The 16,911-nt window shown below is 49.1% G+C and overlaps 2 protein-coding genes across 5 annotated transcripts in view; one reads left to right on the top strand and one right to left on the bottom strand.

Annotated features, from left to right (window-relative positions):
* Window positions 1-7,283, top strand: part of LOC148526450 (tubulin polymerization-promoting protein family member 2-like) — a 133,799-nt gene extending 126,516 nt beyond the window's left edge. The window contains exon 6 of the mRNA XM_088469878.1: window positions 7,173-7,283. Coding sequence (XP_088326004.1) covers window positions 7,173-7,190 — 18 coding nt within the window. The 3' untranslated portion in view covers window positions 7,191-7,283. The remainder of the gene's footprint in view (window positions 1-7,172) is intronic.
* ARHGEF40 (Rho guanine nucleotide exchange factor 40) overlaps window positions 1-16,911 on the bottom strand; it is a 96,485-nt gene that overhangs the window by 4,388 nt on the left and 75,186 nt on the right. For 3 of the 4 annotated variants that reach the window (XM_088469868.1, XM_088469870.1, XM_088469867.1), the window contains 2 exons: window positions 7,378-7,494; window positions 7,130-7,297 (listed from right to left, as the gene is read on the bottom strand). In XM_088469868.1, the coding sequence (XP_088325994.1) occupies window positions 7,130-7,297; window positions 7,378-7,494 (285 nt within the window). The remainder of the gene's footprint in view (window positions 1-7,129; window positions 7,298-7,377; window positions 7,495-16,911) is intronic. The other variant, XM_088469869.1, reaches the window with a different exon arrangement.

The following is a 16,911-nucleotide window of genomic DNA, read 5'->3' on the forward strand; positions in this document are numbered from 1 at the left end:
TTTTTATTATTAGTTACAGATTATTAATGCTCCCTCCTCCCTGTCTTCCCCATCTGTATCATGCCTGTCTGTCTGCCCCTCCCCTTGAGAATGTAAGCTCTTACGAGCAGGGCCCTCTACCCTCCTGTGCTTCTCCTTACTGTATTTTCATCTACTTACTCACCACTAGGACACCTAACACTTGGTTGCTTATGCTCTGTTGCTTATCTGGGTGTTATGGTCACTAATGTAGCAATGTATATTATCCATGTCCTGGTCCTGTATTGTATTGTACTGTAAAGTAGCTCCCTGAGCAATATCGTCTAGTGTGTCCCTGGCAGGGTGTGCCCAGTGTCGTTCATGGCATTGAGCACATCCGCTGAACGATATCATTAACGATATCATTCAGTGCCAGGCTCTCTCCCCCATTCCCCAACATGCAGCAACCTGACAATATCGTCAGGTTGGCCTGCATGTTTGCCAGATGAACAATAAAGATGAACGACCTGCGGGAACATTGGTCGTTCAATTTATCGTCTATTTTTTCACCTAAATGATGAACGATAACGACTGAACGATATCGTTATCATTCAGTCGTCCACTTTAATCGCCCAGTGTGTACGCACCTTAAGTCACTTATTTGGTTATGTACTTTGTAAGGTGCTCCGGAACACTTGTGGCGTCATATAAATAAACAATAATAATAATAATAATAATAATTTAAAAGCAGAGACACAGGGGCCTGATTCAGAGCTGGACGCTCTGAACGAGCGCCCGCTCTGAATCAGGGTGTTTTTTTTTTTTTCTGGTGCGTTCTCCAGGACGCTCGCATAGCTGTGGGTTACCACCCACAGCTTATGCGAGGGTCCATGATGATGGTCGCGATGGTCAAGACCTTCGCGACCATCGGGCTTGCGACGAGACCCTTGCGGTAGGGTCTCGCTGCCGCAAGCCCTGGAGTGATTTTGGCTCTATCAGAGCCAAAATCACTCCCACTGATATCACTAGTTATGTCAGTGGGGCCGGACCCAGACGGTAGGTGTTCCCATGGGAACGCCTTCGTCTGGGCAGCCACGCCCCGGCATGCCCACCAAAGGGGGCGTGCTGTCACTCACCATCAACAGCACGCCCCCTTTGGTGCGAGCCCCCGAGCGACGGCTTCCCCGTCGCTCGCCGGGTCTCGCGCATGCGCACGAAGGAGCAGCCTCCATCGTGCGCATGCGCATTTGGGTACCATCAACCCGCTTGCGAGCGTCCTGCGCTCGCGAGCGGGTCTGAATGAGACCAACAATCCCTACAAAATATATAAAGTCATAAGTTAAGTAAATAATAAACAAAACACATATAGCGTAAAGCTAGGTACACACTATACAATCATTTATTTAATGTATAGTGTGTAGGCATGAGGATTGCCGCATTTTGCCGCCAAAATTGTTAAAAACGTCCACAGACGCATTCCTTCAATTATCTGATTGGTCGGCTAATACAAGAAAATCTCAGCCACAATCTCCTGATATTGAGCAGTGTGTGTGCATTCTTGATAACGTGTCCATATTTCCTACGTTTTCCCATGACTACATCATCCTACCTGTGGGTGGACATATGAAACAAGTGTGTTATGGCTGCAAATCGGTAGCTTCTAATAAAAAATGCATAATTTGTAGCAGAGTTATTGGGGCTTTCAATTTGCAGAATAATTGCCTCGTTTATCGGCCTGATCAAAAAAATCGGACAGTGTGTACCTAGCTAACGGCTGATGGTCTATAGTGATCTGATGCCAGTCTGTGAGTTTACCTTACTGAGTTGCTCTGGCATATCTCATCACATCAGAACCAGGTAGCGCTAATCCTCTCAGATGGGGCAAAACATGTTTTACAAATTATAGGCCTTTTTTTACCTAAACAAATCTTGAAATGTTTTTAGAAAGAGGTAACATCATTTTTGGTACCGTTACTGGTAAAATCTGAAAGTAATGCAGTATTCTTGATAGAATCACAGCTACTAAATTGGAAACTATCGAACAATTAAAAAGGCATAGCAAGTCTCCTCTTCCACATCTTGCTTACCATTTGCAACATTTAAGCCAGGTACACACTAGACGATGTTGAGTGAGCCCGACATCTTTAGCCACGGAACCCAGTGGGGCAGCCGGCATCGGCTAGTGTGTATATAGCGACATAGCGGGTACACACTAGATGATGTGCCCGATATGTCGCTCCAATCCATCGGATCAGACGGCATATCGTCTAGTGTGTACCCAGCATTAAGGTCCCCACACACGGAGCGATATAGCGGCCGATCCGATGGATTGGAACGATACCGCAGCTATATCGTTACCTGTGTGGACATGATATCGTCCAATGAGCGCTCCCGTGGGGTCGCCCGTCGCTCCTCCAGATCTTTCTGCATGCACAAGAGATCTGAGAAGTGATGTACGATCCCAATGCGGCATGTCGGGGCACCGGATCCCTCCGTGTGTGGGGACCGCCTGATATGTCGGCCGTCGGATCGTGGATCGCATCTCTGGGTGCATATCGCACTGTGTGTACTCAGCTTTAGAGTTTAAAGTTCATGTGTTATTTTGATTTCCAAGTAGGTAGAACATTTAGAGCCTTATTAGAGGTGGATGTTATTGCATCTGCCTCTATTTACCATTTCCCACCATGAATATATTTAGCAATCTATCCGATCATTTTTTAAAAGTATAATTTATTGTCTCTGAAATGTGTTTATTTTAGGTCAGCTTTCTGTTAACGCAACCCTGAGGTGTTTGATATATAAACCTCCCATGCAAAATCATCGTCGGGTACCAGCGATACTTACTCCACAATGTCTGGTGGTAAACCCATTCATAGACAGGGCAAAGTGACTCTATCTAAGAAGCCCACCAGCTAGCCGTAGCCTTTGCCAGCTACTTACGGTAATATCTTACCCATGAAGAGCATGATGGAGTTTGTTTAAGAAGGATGCCGGTAGCGCAGGTGCCGGCCATAATCATTTTATTGCTATTTTATAGGGGGTAATCTGCCGAGGACAAAATGCTTCATAGAAATAGTTTGAGGTAGCAATCATAAGAAATCTATTTTTTAGATTTTTTTTTACTTTTCTAGCTTTTCCACAAAGTGATACCGCAAGCGCATGCACAGAACCCCATGGTTGGCTGGCGATATGGTAAGAATCCTGTTGCCAATCAGTCTCACCAGAAGGCGGAGCTCTGCTCGTCTGTCACAGTGAACTTTAAATGGTGAATTGTGGTGAGAATCTCTACCATCTCCCCATACTGATAGAGCCCTTAATAATAATTACAGTCAGCACCAGATTAAGGGCCACATGGGCCTGGGGCTGAAAATGATCCAGGGCCTATTGGGAGAATTGAGGCGTGACCAGTGCTGGGGGGGTAAGGCCAGTGCTGGGTGTGTACACCCCCTACTCTATCAGCCCCAATGTCTCCACCAAATATAAGGAAAAGTATAAAAATTTAGTAAGGAAAATAGACAGGCAGTTCTAATATATATGGTCAACCATGTGGTCAGCTTGGCAGCTGCTCATCATCATGCTGTAAGGCCTATGTTTAACTGGGGGCCTAGAGCTGTAGTCCCATCCGCCCCATTGTTAACCTGGCCCTGATTACAAATATAACTTGAATCTTTGGCTACAGAGAGCAAATCTTCGTAGTCATAGATTCACGTGCTAGGATAAACAGCGGGGTTCCATTGCAAATATTAAACATCTCTGATAAAGTTATCTAAGAATCCAAAATTTGCATAGCCAATATATGCAGTGACATCACTGCGGGGGTGCGGGCCGCACCCGGGTGTTGCCCTCAGAAGGGGTGACACCAAAATGCTGGCTCCTCCTCAGTGCCAGGAGCCGGGTGCGGCAGTGTGACATTCTCCTGCAGCACCTGGCTCCTGTCACAGAGGAGAAGCTGACAGTGCAGACACGTCTCCCGTGGCAGCCCAGTATCTCCGGGATCCTGGGCACCCCCCGCAGTGATGCGATTGGGATTTCCCACAAGGTTACGCCCCCTTTATGTTAGGCCACACCCATCCAGGGGGAGAGGGGCTACGCCGTGCGGGGGTATATGAATTGCGCACTGGGTGTCACCAGACCCGGTAACGCCTCTGGATACATGTATTACCATTTCAGCTGAATTAAAGCTTTTTCTGAGATCAAGGACAATAGAAGCACAGGACTCTTATGCTACCTGGTATAATTAATTAGAATTATATTTGTTCTCCTCTCCCTAGTGTGAGTGCAGACACTATATCTGGGTCTAAGGAAGAAGTTATTTCCAGCTCCAAAATAACTCTGGACCATCGGTAGCTTCTATTGCGGGTGAGCTGCTCGGGCTGCAGCCCAAACCCTGTAGAAGCCAATTAAGGTTGCCATAATAAAAGCAGGAGCAGCTTCCCGTTGGAAGCGTTTTCTGCTAATGACAGTTCGGACTTCCCCTTGCTGGGACTGCGTGTCTAACGTGTGATAAGCAGAAAGTGCTTCCAAAGAGAAGCCCCTGCTCTGCTGCTAATTCACATACAGAAGGACTGGGAGATAAAAGGGGAATGGCTGATTTTACTGGGGGGGGGGGGGGGGGACAGACCAGCACCATGGAGGAGGTAACACTGTAGTGTGAGTGGTTCATAAATAGCTAACATGTTCAGTGTGTCAGTCCTGTTTTTTTTTTTTTTTATATCTTCTTTACAGTGTGGTACAGGTTCCACGGGCCCTTACTGTCTGGGCATGGTGGTACTTGTGATTCTCCAAGTGCCACCATGTTGGGGCAGGCTTGCTGTAGTTCCACTGTAAAGTATAATATTTGTAACTATTTTTCACACATTAACCCTGCACCCACCACAAGCAGGGGTGCATGGAATAGCTTCAGGCTTCACCCCAGCCCTGGTGTATCCTCAAGTGGGGCAACCCCTTTTTTGGGAGGTCCCAAATTTCTGAGGAATCCCAGCCTGGGGTGGCCAGTTTGGGGCTGGTTAATGTTGTGGCAGGAGGACCCCGTGATGTGTTTCCCCCTGCTATGGCATAACCCCCCAGCTGGTTGAGCCTGGTGCTGGTTACTGGAAAATAGGGGGAGCCCCACGCCATTTTTCTTCCATTTTTCCAGTACCAAAAGGTATTTGGCAACCAATAGAATTCATATCTGTAATGTATGTGTGTCTAAGTGTGGAAATCTACTCTCTCTCTCCTGCAAGGAGGTGGTCGCACCAGCACTCAACTGTTTTGTAGCAAAAGTAAATACCCCTATTAAGACCATAGCTATGTGGTTCTAATTCTGAAATATTTCAAATAGAAACAGGGGCAATTTAAGGGAGGAGGAGGCCTGTGTGCAGTCTTCATGTGGGCCTCACCCTTTCCCCCTTCTTGCCAGCGCATACTCGGAGAACAGTGGCGTAAATATAAATTTTGCTCCCCCCACCCAAAAAAAAAACACACCCAAAGACGACGTTTAAGGTGTGTGGTTTCATGTAATGTGCCTTAGACATTATGACACACTAAGTAATGCCGCATAACACATTATGCCACACCGGAATGCCACTATAACACATTATGCCACACAGCAATGCACCTTACACATGCCACACAGTAATGCCCTTATAACAAATTATGCCATGCCATAATTTCACATTATGCCACCCCTTAATGCCACATAACACATTATGCCACACAGTAATGCCCCTTATACATTATGCCCCTTATAACACATAATGCCACACTGTAATGCCCCTAATAGCACATTGTGCACACAGTGATGCCCATTACACATTATGCCACACAATAATGTTCATTACAGATTCCTGACAGATCTACTTCATCAACCCTCCTCTCCGCTCCTGCCAGTCTGTCACCTCAGCTCAAGACAGGTTGCACAGTTTTTATGTCCATGTAGAACCAGATTATTGTGAACGTAGTTTATAACCTATTAAGTTAGTGCCCCTTATACAGTGCCCCCTGTAGTTGTGCCCCGTATGCAATGCCTCCTGTAATAGTGTCCCTTATGCAATACCCCTGTAGTAGTAGTACCCATTATCCAGGGCCCCCTGTAGTTGTGCCCCTTAAAGTAGTGCCCCCTGTAGCTGTGCCCATATGCTGTGCCCCCTGTAGCTGTGCCCCTTAAATGTATTGCCCCTCCAAGTAGTGCCCCTGTAGTTGTGCCCCTTCAAGTAGTGCCCCTGTATTTGTGCCCCTTCAAGTAGTGCCCCCTGTAGTTGTGCCCCTTCAAGTACTGCCCCTGTAGTTGTGCCCCTTCAAGTAGTGCCTCTGTAGCTGTGCCCCTTCAAGTAGTGCCCCTGTAGTTGTGCCCCTTCAAGTAGTGCCTCTGTAGTTGTGCCTCTTCAAGTAGTGCCCACTGCCCTTTGTAGTTGTGCCCCTTCAAGTAGTGCGCCCTGTAGTTGTGCCCCTTCAATTAGTGCACCCAGTAGTTCCCCTTCAATTAGTGTGCTCTGTAGTTGTTCCCCTTCAATTACTGTGCCCTGTAGTTGTTCCCCCCTTAACCTCTCCCCCCTCGTACTTACCTGACTCTGTGCAGCTGTCATCCGGGCTGTCTCTCCCGACTCCCGCTGCCGTGCTGACTGGATCAATTGCTCCAGCAGATGCGGCCGCTCAGGTTCCTCACGTCGCGGGTGATGTCATGACTTCACCCGCGCACTGCATTCCTGGGAACTCTGGCCTCTGAAGTGATCGGAGGCTACCTTAGCCTCGGGTCACTTCAGAGGCCAGCGCTCACAGTGGCAGTGGCGAAGCTATGGCCCCCGGCGCCCCCAAGCCACTGCGGGGGCAGTAGTTACGCCACTGTCGGAGAAGACTGGCACATGTGCAAATGTACAGGAAACTGACGCCTGTGCCATTTTCCCACAGATTTCTGTACAGCGCATGCATAGATCTATTTTGTGTTGCACTTGTGGAAAGGTAAGTATAGTCTATGGGTGCAGGGTGTGGGCCCCCTGGACACACGTGTACCATACACCATGCTCCTATAATAGCTATGCCCATGAATAGAAGCAGTAATTGTGAAAAGGGGACACATATGTCTTGTCGGCAATGTGGCACGCAGTATGTGGATGCCAGAACGCAAGCACCGTGAGATAGAAAGTGTGATATGTTACCTAAACCAATTTACGTTATCTACAGCATTTCTTACCTGTGAATGTTTCACCTCCCTCTTCACTGATTTTGTCTTGAAGAGAGACCCCTCCAGGTGAACGCAGTCTTCGAGGACTTGGCCATGATGTAAGTGCAAGGCTGAGAGATGATGTGGGAGAACTGTGCTCACAGGAAGAGAGTGGTACTGAAGCCCGAGTCCGGGAACCTAGAAAGAGCAAGTTGTTACATTATTATCTTATTATACTTTGTGTCTTTGCGTTAATGGAATTCCTCTTCTAGACTCACCTCTGGCTGTCAGGAGAGCACTCACGGTTCTCTCACTTATTGCATTAAATCCAGCTTTAATATCTAGAAAAGAACGGTGACTTGAACCAATTGTAGATGTATCCTGTACTCGGTGCTCTGGTTAAATAAAAAATAGGACATTGGTGAGCAATTTGTTGGTGTGCCCCAACCAATGTTATTACTAAACTCACCCAATCATGGATGTTCACCATATACCACATACCATAAAGATTATGTAATATGTCAATTTGTGCAAATGAAATGAGCAGCAATTTGTTAAAATCACAAATTTTTGGTGATTGTTGCTGTGGAATTTAAAGAGGCGATTTAAAAAATATTGTTGCTCATTACATTTCCCCATTAGACTTCAGAGTATAAAAGGAAGGTTTTGGAGATCTTTTTAGTTGGCCAATGGGCCTAAACTGGCACAGCAGCTGGCATTCAACAAAACATCTCATGTTCCTACAGTACTATTAAATGAATAGGTATTTTTTTTTTCGCAAATAATATTTTATTAAAATTTTTTTTTTTTTTTTTAGAATACATTGACAAATATAAACAAGAAATATAATACGAGTCACACTGGCAAAATAGGTATTTTGAATCATTAGTCTTGTCCTCCGTTCCTAAGATGCTATGGTGTTTTCGTCACTTTGCGGAAAGACAGAGTTCTCCTTTGGGATACAATGACGGAAGAAGTTAAAATGACTAGAAAATCTCAACTTTCCATTTTTGAAACAGAAGGCAGGAAGGGTGGTACCATGGGCAATAACAAAGAGGGAGGAGGAGGCGGTCTCCTCCCATCATCACCCTCGGCTTCTCCTTTTTTCCGCCTCTGAGGTGGGTCCCAGGTGCTGATGCTGGAAGCCTGGGTCGCGGCACCCATGACTGGGAGAAGCCTAAGTGGTGAGGTCGTGCCTGACTGCTGATGCCAAATGCCAATAAGGTGCACTACTATGGTATAATGTGTAAAAGGGATACTACTGTGGCATAACGTAAATAAGGGGCACTATTAGGCATAATGTGAATAAGGGGCACTACTGTAGCATAATGAACTATGAACATTACTATGGCATAATATGAACTGTGGGGACTACTGTGTAGCATAATGTGAAAAAAATTGCCAAAACTGGCATAATGCAAATTAATAGGCACTAATGTATGACATAACATGCATTGTGGCCATTATAGTGTAACATAATGTGAATAAGGGGCACTACTGTGGAGTAACATGAATAAAAGACATTACTGTGTGGCGTAATGTGAATAAGGGGCACTACTGTGTGGCTTATTTTTAATTGGTGGAATTACTTTAGTGGATTGGAATATATCTAGCCCTACATGTCCCAGTTTGATACTGCCCCTAATGTTTATTTTTATTTCCCTTTAATTTGCCCCTACATGCTTGACACACCCCCTACCTGGCACACTTGGGGGATGGGGGCACTGTTGCTTCGGGCGCCATGGCTACACGCTACACCCCTGATCCCAGCTTCTAACCTCAGCCACCACTGCCTACGCCACAATCCACTCAATCTTAAATGAACTCATTGGATGAGTTACACAATTGGGATTTTAGAGATTTTACCCATAGGGACAGAATCAGTCCTCAGAAACTGTAAGAAAATGACTTTGCACATTTGGGTTAAATTTTATTAGGAGTGATTTTTAAATGCAAGTTTGTTTCATGAAATGTGCATACAGTATATTGCTTGAATGCGCATCCCCGATAAATGTGAGATTCAATTGAAAAATGCCAATTTGCGATACTTGTGGTGAGGCTGTGCAACTTTTCTAGAACATGCGACTGGGGAGAAGACATTAAAAAATGAAAATCTCCTGGACACCAAAAAAGTGACAACTGAGATAGCAGGACCATATAGAAGGCTGTTAGTGGCCATAACGAAAGCACTGGAGGTTCTTACAAGGTGTCAAATGTCTGATTTTTGCACTTATTACAATTAAGTGCTAAAAGTGATGGGATAGTAGTATGTAAAAGTAAAGGTAGGTGGCGTAACCATACTGTGACATCTTGGAAACGCCCCCAGACCTGCATCAGTTGTAATCTGATATGTCATGAGTCAGTTTGAACCCTTGTTTGGCTGCTCATGACAAGGCGACGTGAATTACCAGACTTTGAACGGGGCATGATAGTGGGTGTCTGACAGATGGGACATTCAATTTCTGAATTTGTTGCTGACATTTTAACATTCCTCGATCTACAGCGTCACGTATGTACCGGGAATACCCCATGGAAGGTATTACCACCCATTATGGACAGTTTAGTGGCCGACCATGGGTGCTTAATGATTGTGACCATATGCGTCTGGACAGAATTGTCAGTGGTAACAGACAAGCGACACTGGCTCAAATCACATCCATATTCAATGCCGGAGGTGCCAGACGCACATCCAGCAGGTCAGTGCAGTGTTCTTTAGCTTCCATTGGATATGGGAGCAGAAGACCCACCAGAGTGCCCAAGTTAACACTACGACACAGGACACAGCACCTCACCTGAGCTTGTGACATCGCCAATTGGACCCTGGAGGACTGGTAACATGTGGCATCTCCACAAATAGAATCCCGCACATCATTTAACCCATTATTAACCTTTTTAAGCGAAATTCACCTGAAAACTGTCTTTATTGGCCAAATTATGCTGTTTAAACCCCTCCAATAATGATTATTCATTGGGAGAGGTGTACCAGAGGTTCTGCACTAAGGGCCTGATTCAGACCCGCTCGCAAGCGGGTCGATGGTGGCCCAGTGCAAAAAGCACTCGCTCCGTGGCTCACTACAAAAGAGGCGGCTGTCGATGTCGATCGACAACTCGCCCCGTTTTGTAGGCGTGGCGGGGGGTTGGCTTCACAAACGGAGGCGTTCCCAAGTGAACGCCTGCCGTTTGTGGGCGGCCCCACTGACATCACCAGTGATGTCAGTGGGAGAGCTCCCGGCTCTATTAGAGCCGGAAGCTCTCAGGGACTTGCGGCCATGAGACCCTACCACAAGGGTCTCGTCGCAAGCCCGATGGTCGCAATGGTCTTGACCATCGCGACCATCATCCTGGCCGCTCGCAATAGCTGTGGGAGGCCGCTCAAAAAAAAACGTCCGGCTCTGAATCAGGGCCTGTGTCCTGACATTTTTATCTTCAAAAATAGACTTTCTACTTCAGGGTCCATAGGGTATCCACAGGATAGGTATAGGTGATGACGCCAGGCATCGGGCACCATAGATTTAAAGCTTTCAGCCTCCCAGGATGCTCCTATACCCCGCCCCCGAGCCAAGGCATCTCAGTTTCGTTGGTGCCCAGCTCGGAGTCGGATGCACCTGTTTAGAGGGGGGCTAAGGATAGCCCCTGAAGTTTATCTACAAGGCAGCTGTGGCTGCACAACTGGAGGTACAGCATGGACAGTCATTCTTGACGTCCATGCTGTCTTCCCTACACCACCGCCGGTACCAGAACGCCGGTACTGATCCGGGGATGCTGGTAGGCATCTGGCGTCACAGCTAGCGGTGACCCCAGATGTTTGGGACCATGGCCGGATTTAAGGGTGACAGCAGGTAAGCAGCGGGGTCCCGCGGTGGTCCCCGCTGGAACATGGTCCGGAGTCCCCAGGCAGGGGGCTCCCTGGGGACTGGCTGCAGCGTGGAGCCAGGTTTCGGACCTGCGCCTCCACTACCCCCCTGGGACAGCGGACCGCAGCTGAACGGTAGCGCTGCGACGTCCCAGGGGTTAATTGCATGCCAGGGGAGCGCGCCTTCCCTGTACACAGCCGGCGCCTCCCCCGCTGCACACAGCCCTCTCTGCACCTGCCGATTGGCCCTGTGGCAGCGTTCCTCCCCCAGGCCGGCCTCCTCTCTGCTCCTCGGTGGCCATCTTTATGGAAGCATGGAGAACGCTGCTGGAAGCTACTGATCGGTGGCATCGTGGTCTGGGTCCCCCAGCATACCTCTCCTCCGTTGGAACAGGTCTGTGTATGCAGTCCTACCAGGCCCTGTGTCTGCGTAGTTGAGGATCAGCGCTGATAATGCAGGGATTGATTTCTTTGCATCGTATGTGACTGCTGCTAGCGTCTGCTGCCTGTACTTTCACTTTCTACTGTCAGCCTTTTCACTGTCCCTGCTCTTCTTCTGCTAAAGCCCTTGCGGTGCGGTGATTGCAAGGCGGTTCTCTCACTATACTAACGAGTGTCAGTGAGAGGGGTCACATACTTGCCATCATGTCTGAAAGTGATTTTCCTCTCCAGCTTCTGTGTACTACATGTAAGGTACCTATAGCGGAGGGGGAGGGTAGTGCGTAGGGGCTATGTCGGCCGTGTTTTTTATTGACGCGGCCAATTACTGTCACGGCTCCGGTACAGGAACTGCCCTGGGCTTGTTTCGCTAAAGCGCTTACAACCCTAGTGGGCCAGTTAGCTCCGCAACCTGCGTTCCCTCAAATGGGATTGTCCCAGCAGTCAGTGGTGTCGTCACCCATGCAGGGGTTCCCGAGACAACTGATGGTACCCCACAGTGTCCCTATTTCCCCTCCTCAGGTCTCTCAGGAGCCTGCGTGGGTTAATTCTCTGACAAGTTCTGTGCAGCATTTGTCAGACGTGTTACAAGGGGAGTCTGTGTTGCGGCCTCACAAACGGCCGGTGGCGTCTCTGTCCACTCCTTATGAGGATGACGAGGGGACGACCGATGATGGGGAGATTCTGGATCTGTCGGACCAAGAACCTCTCCGTACTAAAGAGTCGGACGCTAAGTCTAAGGTTTATATTCCTGGCCTTATTCGTGCAGTCCGCACAGCTTTAGTTATTGAGGATGATGAACCTCCGGTATCAAAATCCAAATATGCCTTTTTCAAAGATGTTAAGGGTCTTTATGCCACAGTGTTTCCTCTTTCCGGTCAATTGGTGGACCACTTGGAGGAAGCGTGGAAACATCCTGGCAGACGGTATCAGCCTCAAAAACGTTTAGCGGTGGCTTATCCGTTTGCGGACAATTATTTTGCTAAGTGGGAATCCCCACCACAGGTGGATAGGTGGATTCTAATGTGACACGCCTGGTCCGAAGTGCCACGTTGCCCATGCCCTCCATGTCCTCCTCAAAGGATGCCACGGACCGTAAGGTGGAAATCTGCCTGAAGTCCGTTTATTCCCTCGCGGGGGGGGCAGCGAGGCCGGCTATGGCCATTTGTTCGGTAGCCAGAGCTATGGAGCGCTGGGCTGATAGTTTGGAGGCGTCTTTCGATTCCGACTGTTCAGCTGAACAGACCGAGTTGATAGGCAATCCCCGAGATTCGGCCACTTACATTAATGAAGTGGCTTTAGATATCAGTACCCTAACTTCTCGGGTTTCTTCGCCAGCTGTGGCGGCTCGTCGCACCTTATGGTTGCGATCTTGGAAGGCAGATGCTGATTCCAAAAAGGGTTTGGAAGCTTTGCCTTTTAATGGAGAAGTCCTATTTGGTCCGGATCTGGACAAAATTGTAGCCACGCTGGCGGCAGCCAAATCGGCATGTCTCCCGTCTGCTGCAGTTCCTTCCAGTTCAGGTACGTCATCCTTTCAGCCTTACAGGGCCCAGGGTAGGCCTAAAGCACAGTCCTTTCCCCGTCAGGCTCTCCCCAAAAAATCAGCCAAGCCCCGGAAGCAGGCCTGGAGTACCAGACGTCCGGCCCCTAAGTCCGATGACAAACCTGCGGCCTGACGGTCCGGGCCTCCCTTTGGGGGATCCCAGAGTGGGAGGCCGCCTGCTACGGTTCACCCAGTGTTGGTCGGTAACCACGACAGACAGTTGGGTTCACGAGGTGGTTTCTCACGGGTATGCCCTCTCCTTTCGGCACAGGCCCCCATCCTGATTCTTCACCATGGGTCTTCCATCAGACCGGAACAAAGCCTCGGAACTGCGGAAGGTTTTGCACACTATGCTCCAGGCTGGAGTTATAGTGCCTGTTCCTTTCTCTCAGAGGGGCCGGGGTTTCTATTCCAATCTGTTATTGGCGCAGAAACCCAATGGGTCGTACCGTCCGATCCTCAACCTAAAAGCACTCAACAAGTCCTTGCAGGTGCCGAGGTTTCGGATGCAGACCCTACGGTCCATCATTCTGGCGCTGGAACCTGGGGATTACATGGTGTCGTTGGACATACAGGACGCTTACCTGCATGTCCCTATTCTTTTGCACATTAACAGTTCCTCAGGTTTGCAATCCGCAACGATCACTTCCAGTTCTGGGCGTTACCTTTTGGCCTGGCGACAGCACCACGTGTGTTCACCAAGGTTATGGCGGTCATGGCGGCTTCCCTGCGGCTGCAGGGAGTCTGCATGTTGTCGTACCTAGATGACCTTCTGTTGGTGGCAGGATCTCCGGAGCTCCTTCTACACCATTTGGATCTGACGATTGCAGTACTGCAACGGCACGGCTGGTTGATAAACTGGCAAAAGTCCACCCTGATCCCGTCTCAGAGGATTCTGCACCTCGGAGCCTTGCTGGACTCCAGTCAGCAGAGGATCTTTGTGACGGGGGAAAAGATCTCTGCCTTGCAGTTGAGGGTGTGCAGTTGTCTGCAGAGTCGCCGTGCGTCTCTTCACTCGGCAATGAGGTTACTGGGCTCCATGGTGTCCGTATTCGACATGGTGGAATATGCCCAGTTTCACTCCAGACCTCTGCAGCAATTGATCCTGTCCAAATGGAATGGACTGCTTCAGAGTCTCAAGCCCCAGACGATGGTGCTCACTCCGGAGGTTCGCCTGTCCCTTGCCTGGTGGTTGCAGACGACCCATCTCAACAAGGGTCATCCGTTTTGGGTGGCGAACTGTGTCCTATTGACGACGGACTCCAGTCTTCGGGGCTGGGGAGCGGTCTCGGGTCCACACTTGTTCCAGGGCAGATGGACTCAGGTGGAAAAGGAGCTTCCGATAAACATCTTGGAACTCCGCGCCGTTTTCAATGCTCTCCAGCAGGCCCATCGGGTTCTCCACGGTCATCCCGTGCAGGTCCAGTCGGACAACGCCACCACCGTAGCCTACATAAATCGTCAAGGAGGAACCCGAAGTCGGGTGGCACTCGTAGAGGTGTCCCGCATCCTGATCTGGGCGGAGCGAAATCTCCCGGCCATATCAGCGGTATTCATCCCGGGAGTCCTCAACTGGGAGGCTGACTTTCTCAGTCGCCAGGACGTTCATCCGGGGGAATGGTCTCTGCACCAGGATGTCTTTCAACTTCTGGTGGACAGGTGGGGTCTTCCAGAGATCGACCTCATGGCGTCACAACAACAAATTGCAGGTGTACGGGTCTCGCACAAGAGACGAAAAGGCGTCTCTGGTGGATGCCCTGTCCGTCCAGTGGACGTTCCGGTTTGCCTATCTCTTTCCTCCATTTTCCCTTCTTCCACGGGTAATCCGGAAATTCAAACAGGAAGGAGGGACGCTCCTGTTGATAGCTCCTGCGTGGCCCAGACGGCACTGGTTCTCAGACCTTCACGGTCTGTCCGTGGACATCCCTCTGCGTTTGCCGCTACGACCGGACCTACTGTCACAGGGTCCTTGTCTTCACCCGGACCTGACTCGGCTGTCTTTGACGGTGTGGCTGTTGAGATGGCCATGTTAAGGTCCAGGGGGTTTTCCAGCTCTGCAGTACGCACTATGCTGAGAGCTCGGAAACCGTCTTCTGCAAGAATATAAAGAATATACCATCGTGTGTGGCATACGTTCTTCCAATGGTGTCGACCGAGAGGTTATGCACCGCGGGAGTTCCGTCTGTCTAGAGTGCTAGCCTTCCTACAGGCGGGACTAGATCATGGGCTTCGCCTTGCTTCTTTGAAGGTGCAGGTGTCTGCCCTGTCTGTCTGGTTCCATCGTAGGATTGCTACAATCCCTGATGTGCGCACCTTTATGCAAGGTGTTCTTAGAATTCAGCCGCCATTTGTTCCACCGGTGGCGCCTTGGGATTTAGCTGTGGTCCTGAGGGCTCTCCAGGGACCGCCGTTTGAACCACTGGGCTCAGTGGATCTTAAATGGCTGACAGCTAAAACAATTTTCCTTCTGGCCATCGCTTCAGCCAGACGTGTTTCTGATTTAGGGGCTCTCTCTTGTAGACCCCCTTTCTTGATTTTTCATGGGAACAGGGCGGTGCTGCGCACTCGTCCTGATTTTCTTCCCAAAGTTGTTTCCTGTTTTCATATCAACGAGGAAATAGTTGTGCCGGCTTTTAACTCACCTGACCTGTCGGTGGGTGAGGCCACTTTGGACGTTGTGCGGGCCTTAAGGATTTATGTTGACCGCACTTCTTCGTTTAGGAAGTCGGATGCCTTGTTTGTCCTCTATGGCTTCCGTAAAAAGGGTTGGCCTGCTTCAAAGCAAACTTTGGCAGCTTGGATCCGTATGGCCATTTCAGAAGCTTATCTTCATGAAGGCCTGCCGGTTCCATCCCCTGTCAGGGCTCATTCCACTAGGTCTGTGGGTCCTTCATGGGCAGCTCGACGTGGTGCCTCTGCAGTCCAGATCTGCAAGGCTGCCACGTGGACCTCGGTCCATACATTTGTGAGGTATTACGCGTTTGACACCTTTGCCTCTCAGGATGCTTCCTTCGGGCGGCGGATTCTCCTTTCAGCACAGGAGCGTCCCCACCCTTAAAGGATACTGCTTTGGGACATCCCCAAGGTATCCTGTGGATACCCTAGGGACCCTGAAGTAGAAAATATGAGATATGGTAAGAACTTACCTTTGTTATCTCTATTTCTACGAAGTCCATAGGGTTCCACAGGACTCCTGCCCTGTCGCACCTGTGCTGCCGATGGGCTTTATTCTGGTCACCGGTTTTCCCGTCTCCCTCTGGTGAGAATGTGATTCTTGTGTGTGTCCAGATCTTTTTTCTCTCTCTTCCTTATCCTCCGGCCTATGGCTTGGTACGTAACTGAGATGCCTTGGCTCGGGGACGGGGTGTAGGAGGGGGACCCTAGTGCATCCTGGGAGGCTGAAAACTTAACTCTATGGTGCCCGATGCCTGACGTCATCACCTATACCCCAAGGTATCCTGTGGAACCCTATGGACTTCGTAGAAATAGATAACAAAGGTAAGTTCTTACCATATCTCATATTGTCCCTACCTTTTCACCTGCTTAGGGGGGTGCGCATAAAAAAAACACAAATCTCCTCTGAAAAACCAATGCGAGTTAGGAATTGAACTGCAAATGTAATTCGCAGTGAGAACAGTTCGCAGGACCCCACTCGCATCTAAATGTATTGACCCCTTGTAGTCTCACTTCAACACCAATGGACCATTAATGCTGCTCTGTGGTTGAATCTTGGACTATTATATTCTACCACAATCTGTCTGTTCTTCTCCCTAGTTCAAGTTATTATTGTGCTCTTTAAGGGTTACTAAATAAAAAAGCCTTGGATAGCACCTTCATGTATATTCCACTTCTACTGTCCACAAGCAGGCAGGGGCACTGAGAGGGGGCAAGTACATATTACCCGGGCCTCTGTAGGGGCTCGGTAGTGCATGCAGGAGTTACCACAATGACAAAATACATATGAAACCAAAATTC

The sequence above is a fragment of the Taudactylus pleione genome, unplaced genomic scaffold (assembly GCF_031769625.1).
Source record: "Taudactylus pleione unplaced genomic scaffold, aTauple2 ptg000095l, whole genome shotgun sequence".
NCBI classification, from domain to species: domain Eukaryota; kingdom Metazoa; phylum Chordata; class Amphibia; order Anura; family Myobatrachidae; genus Taudactylus; species Taudactylus pleione.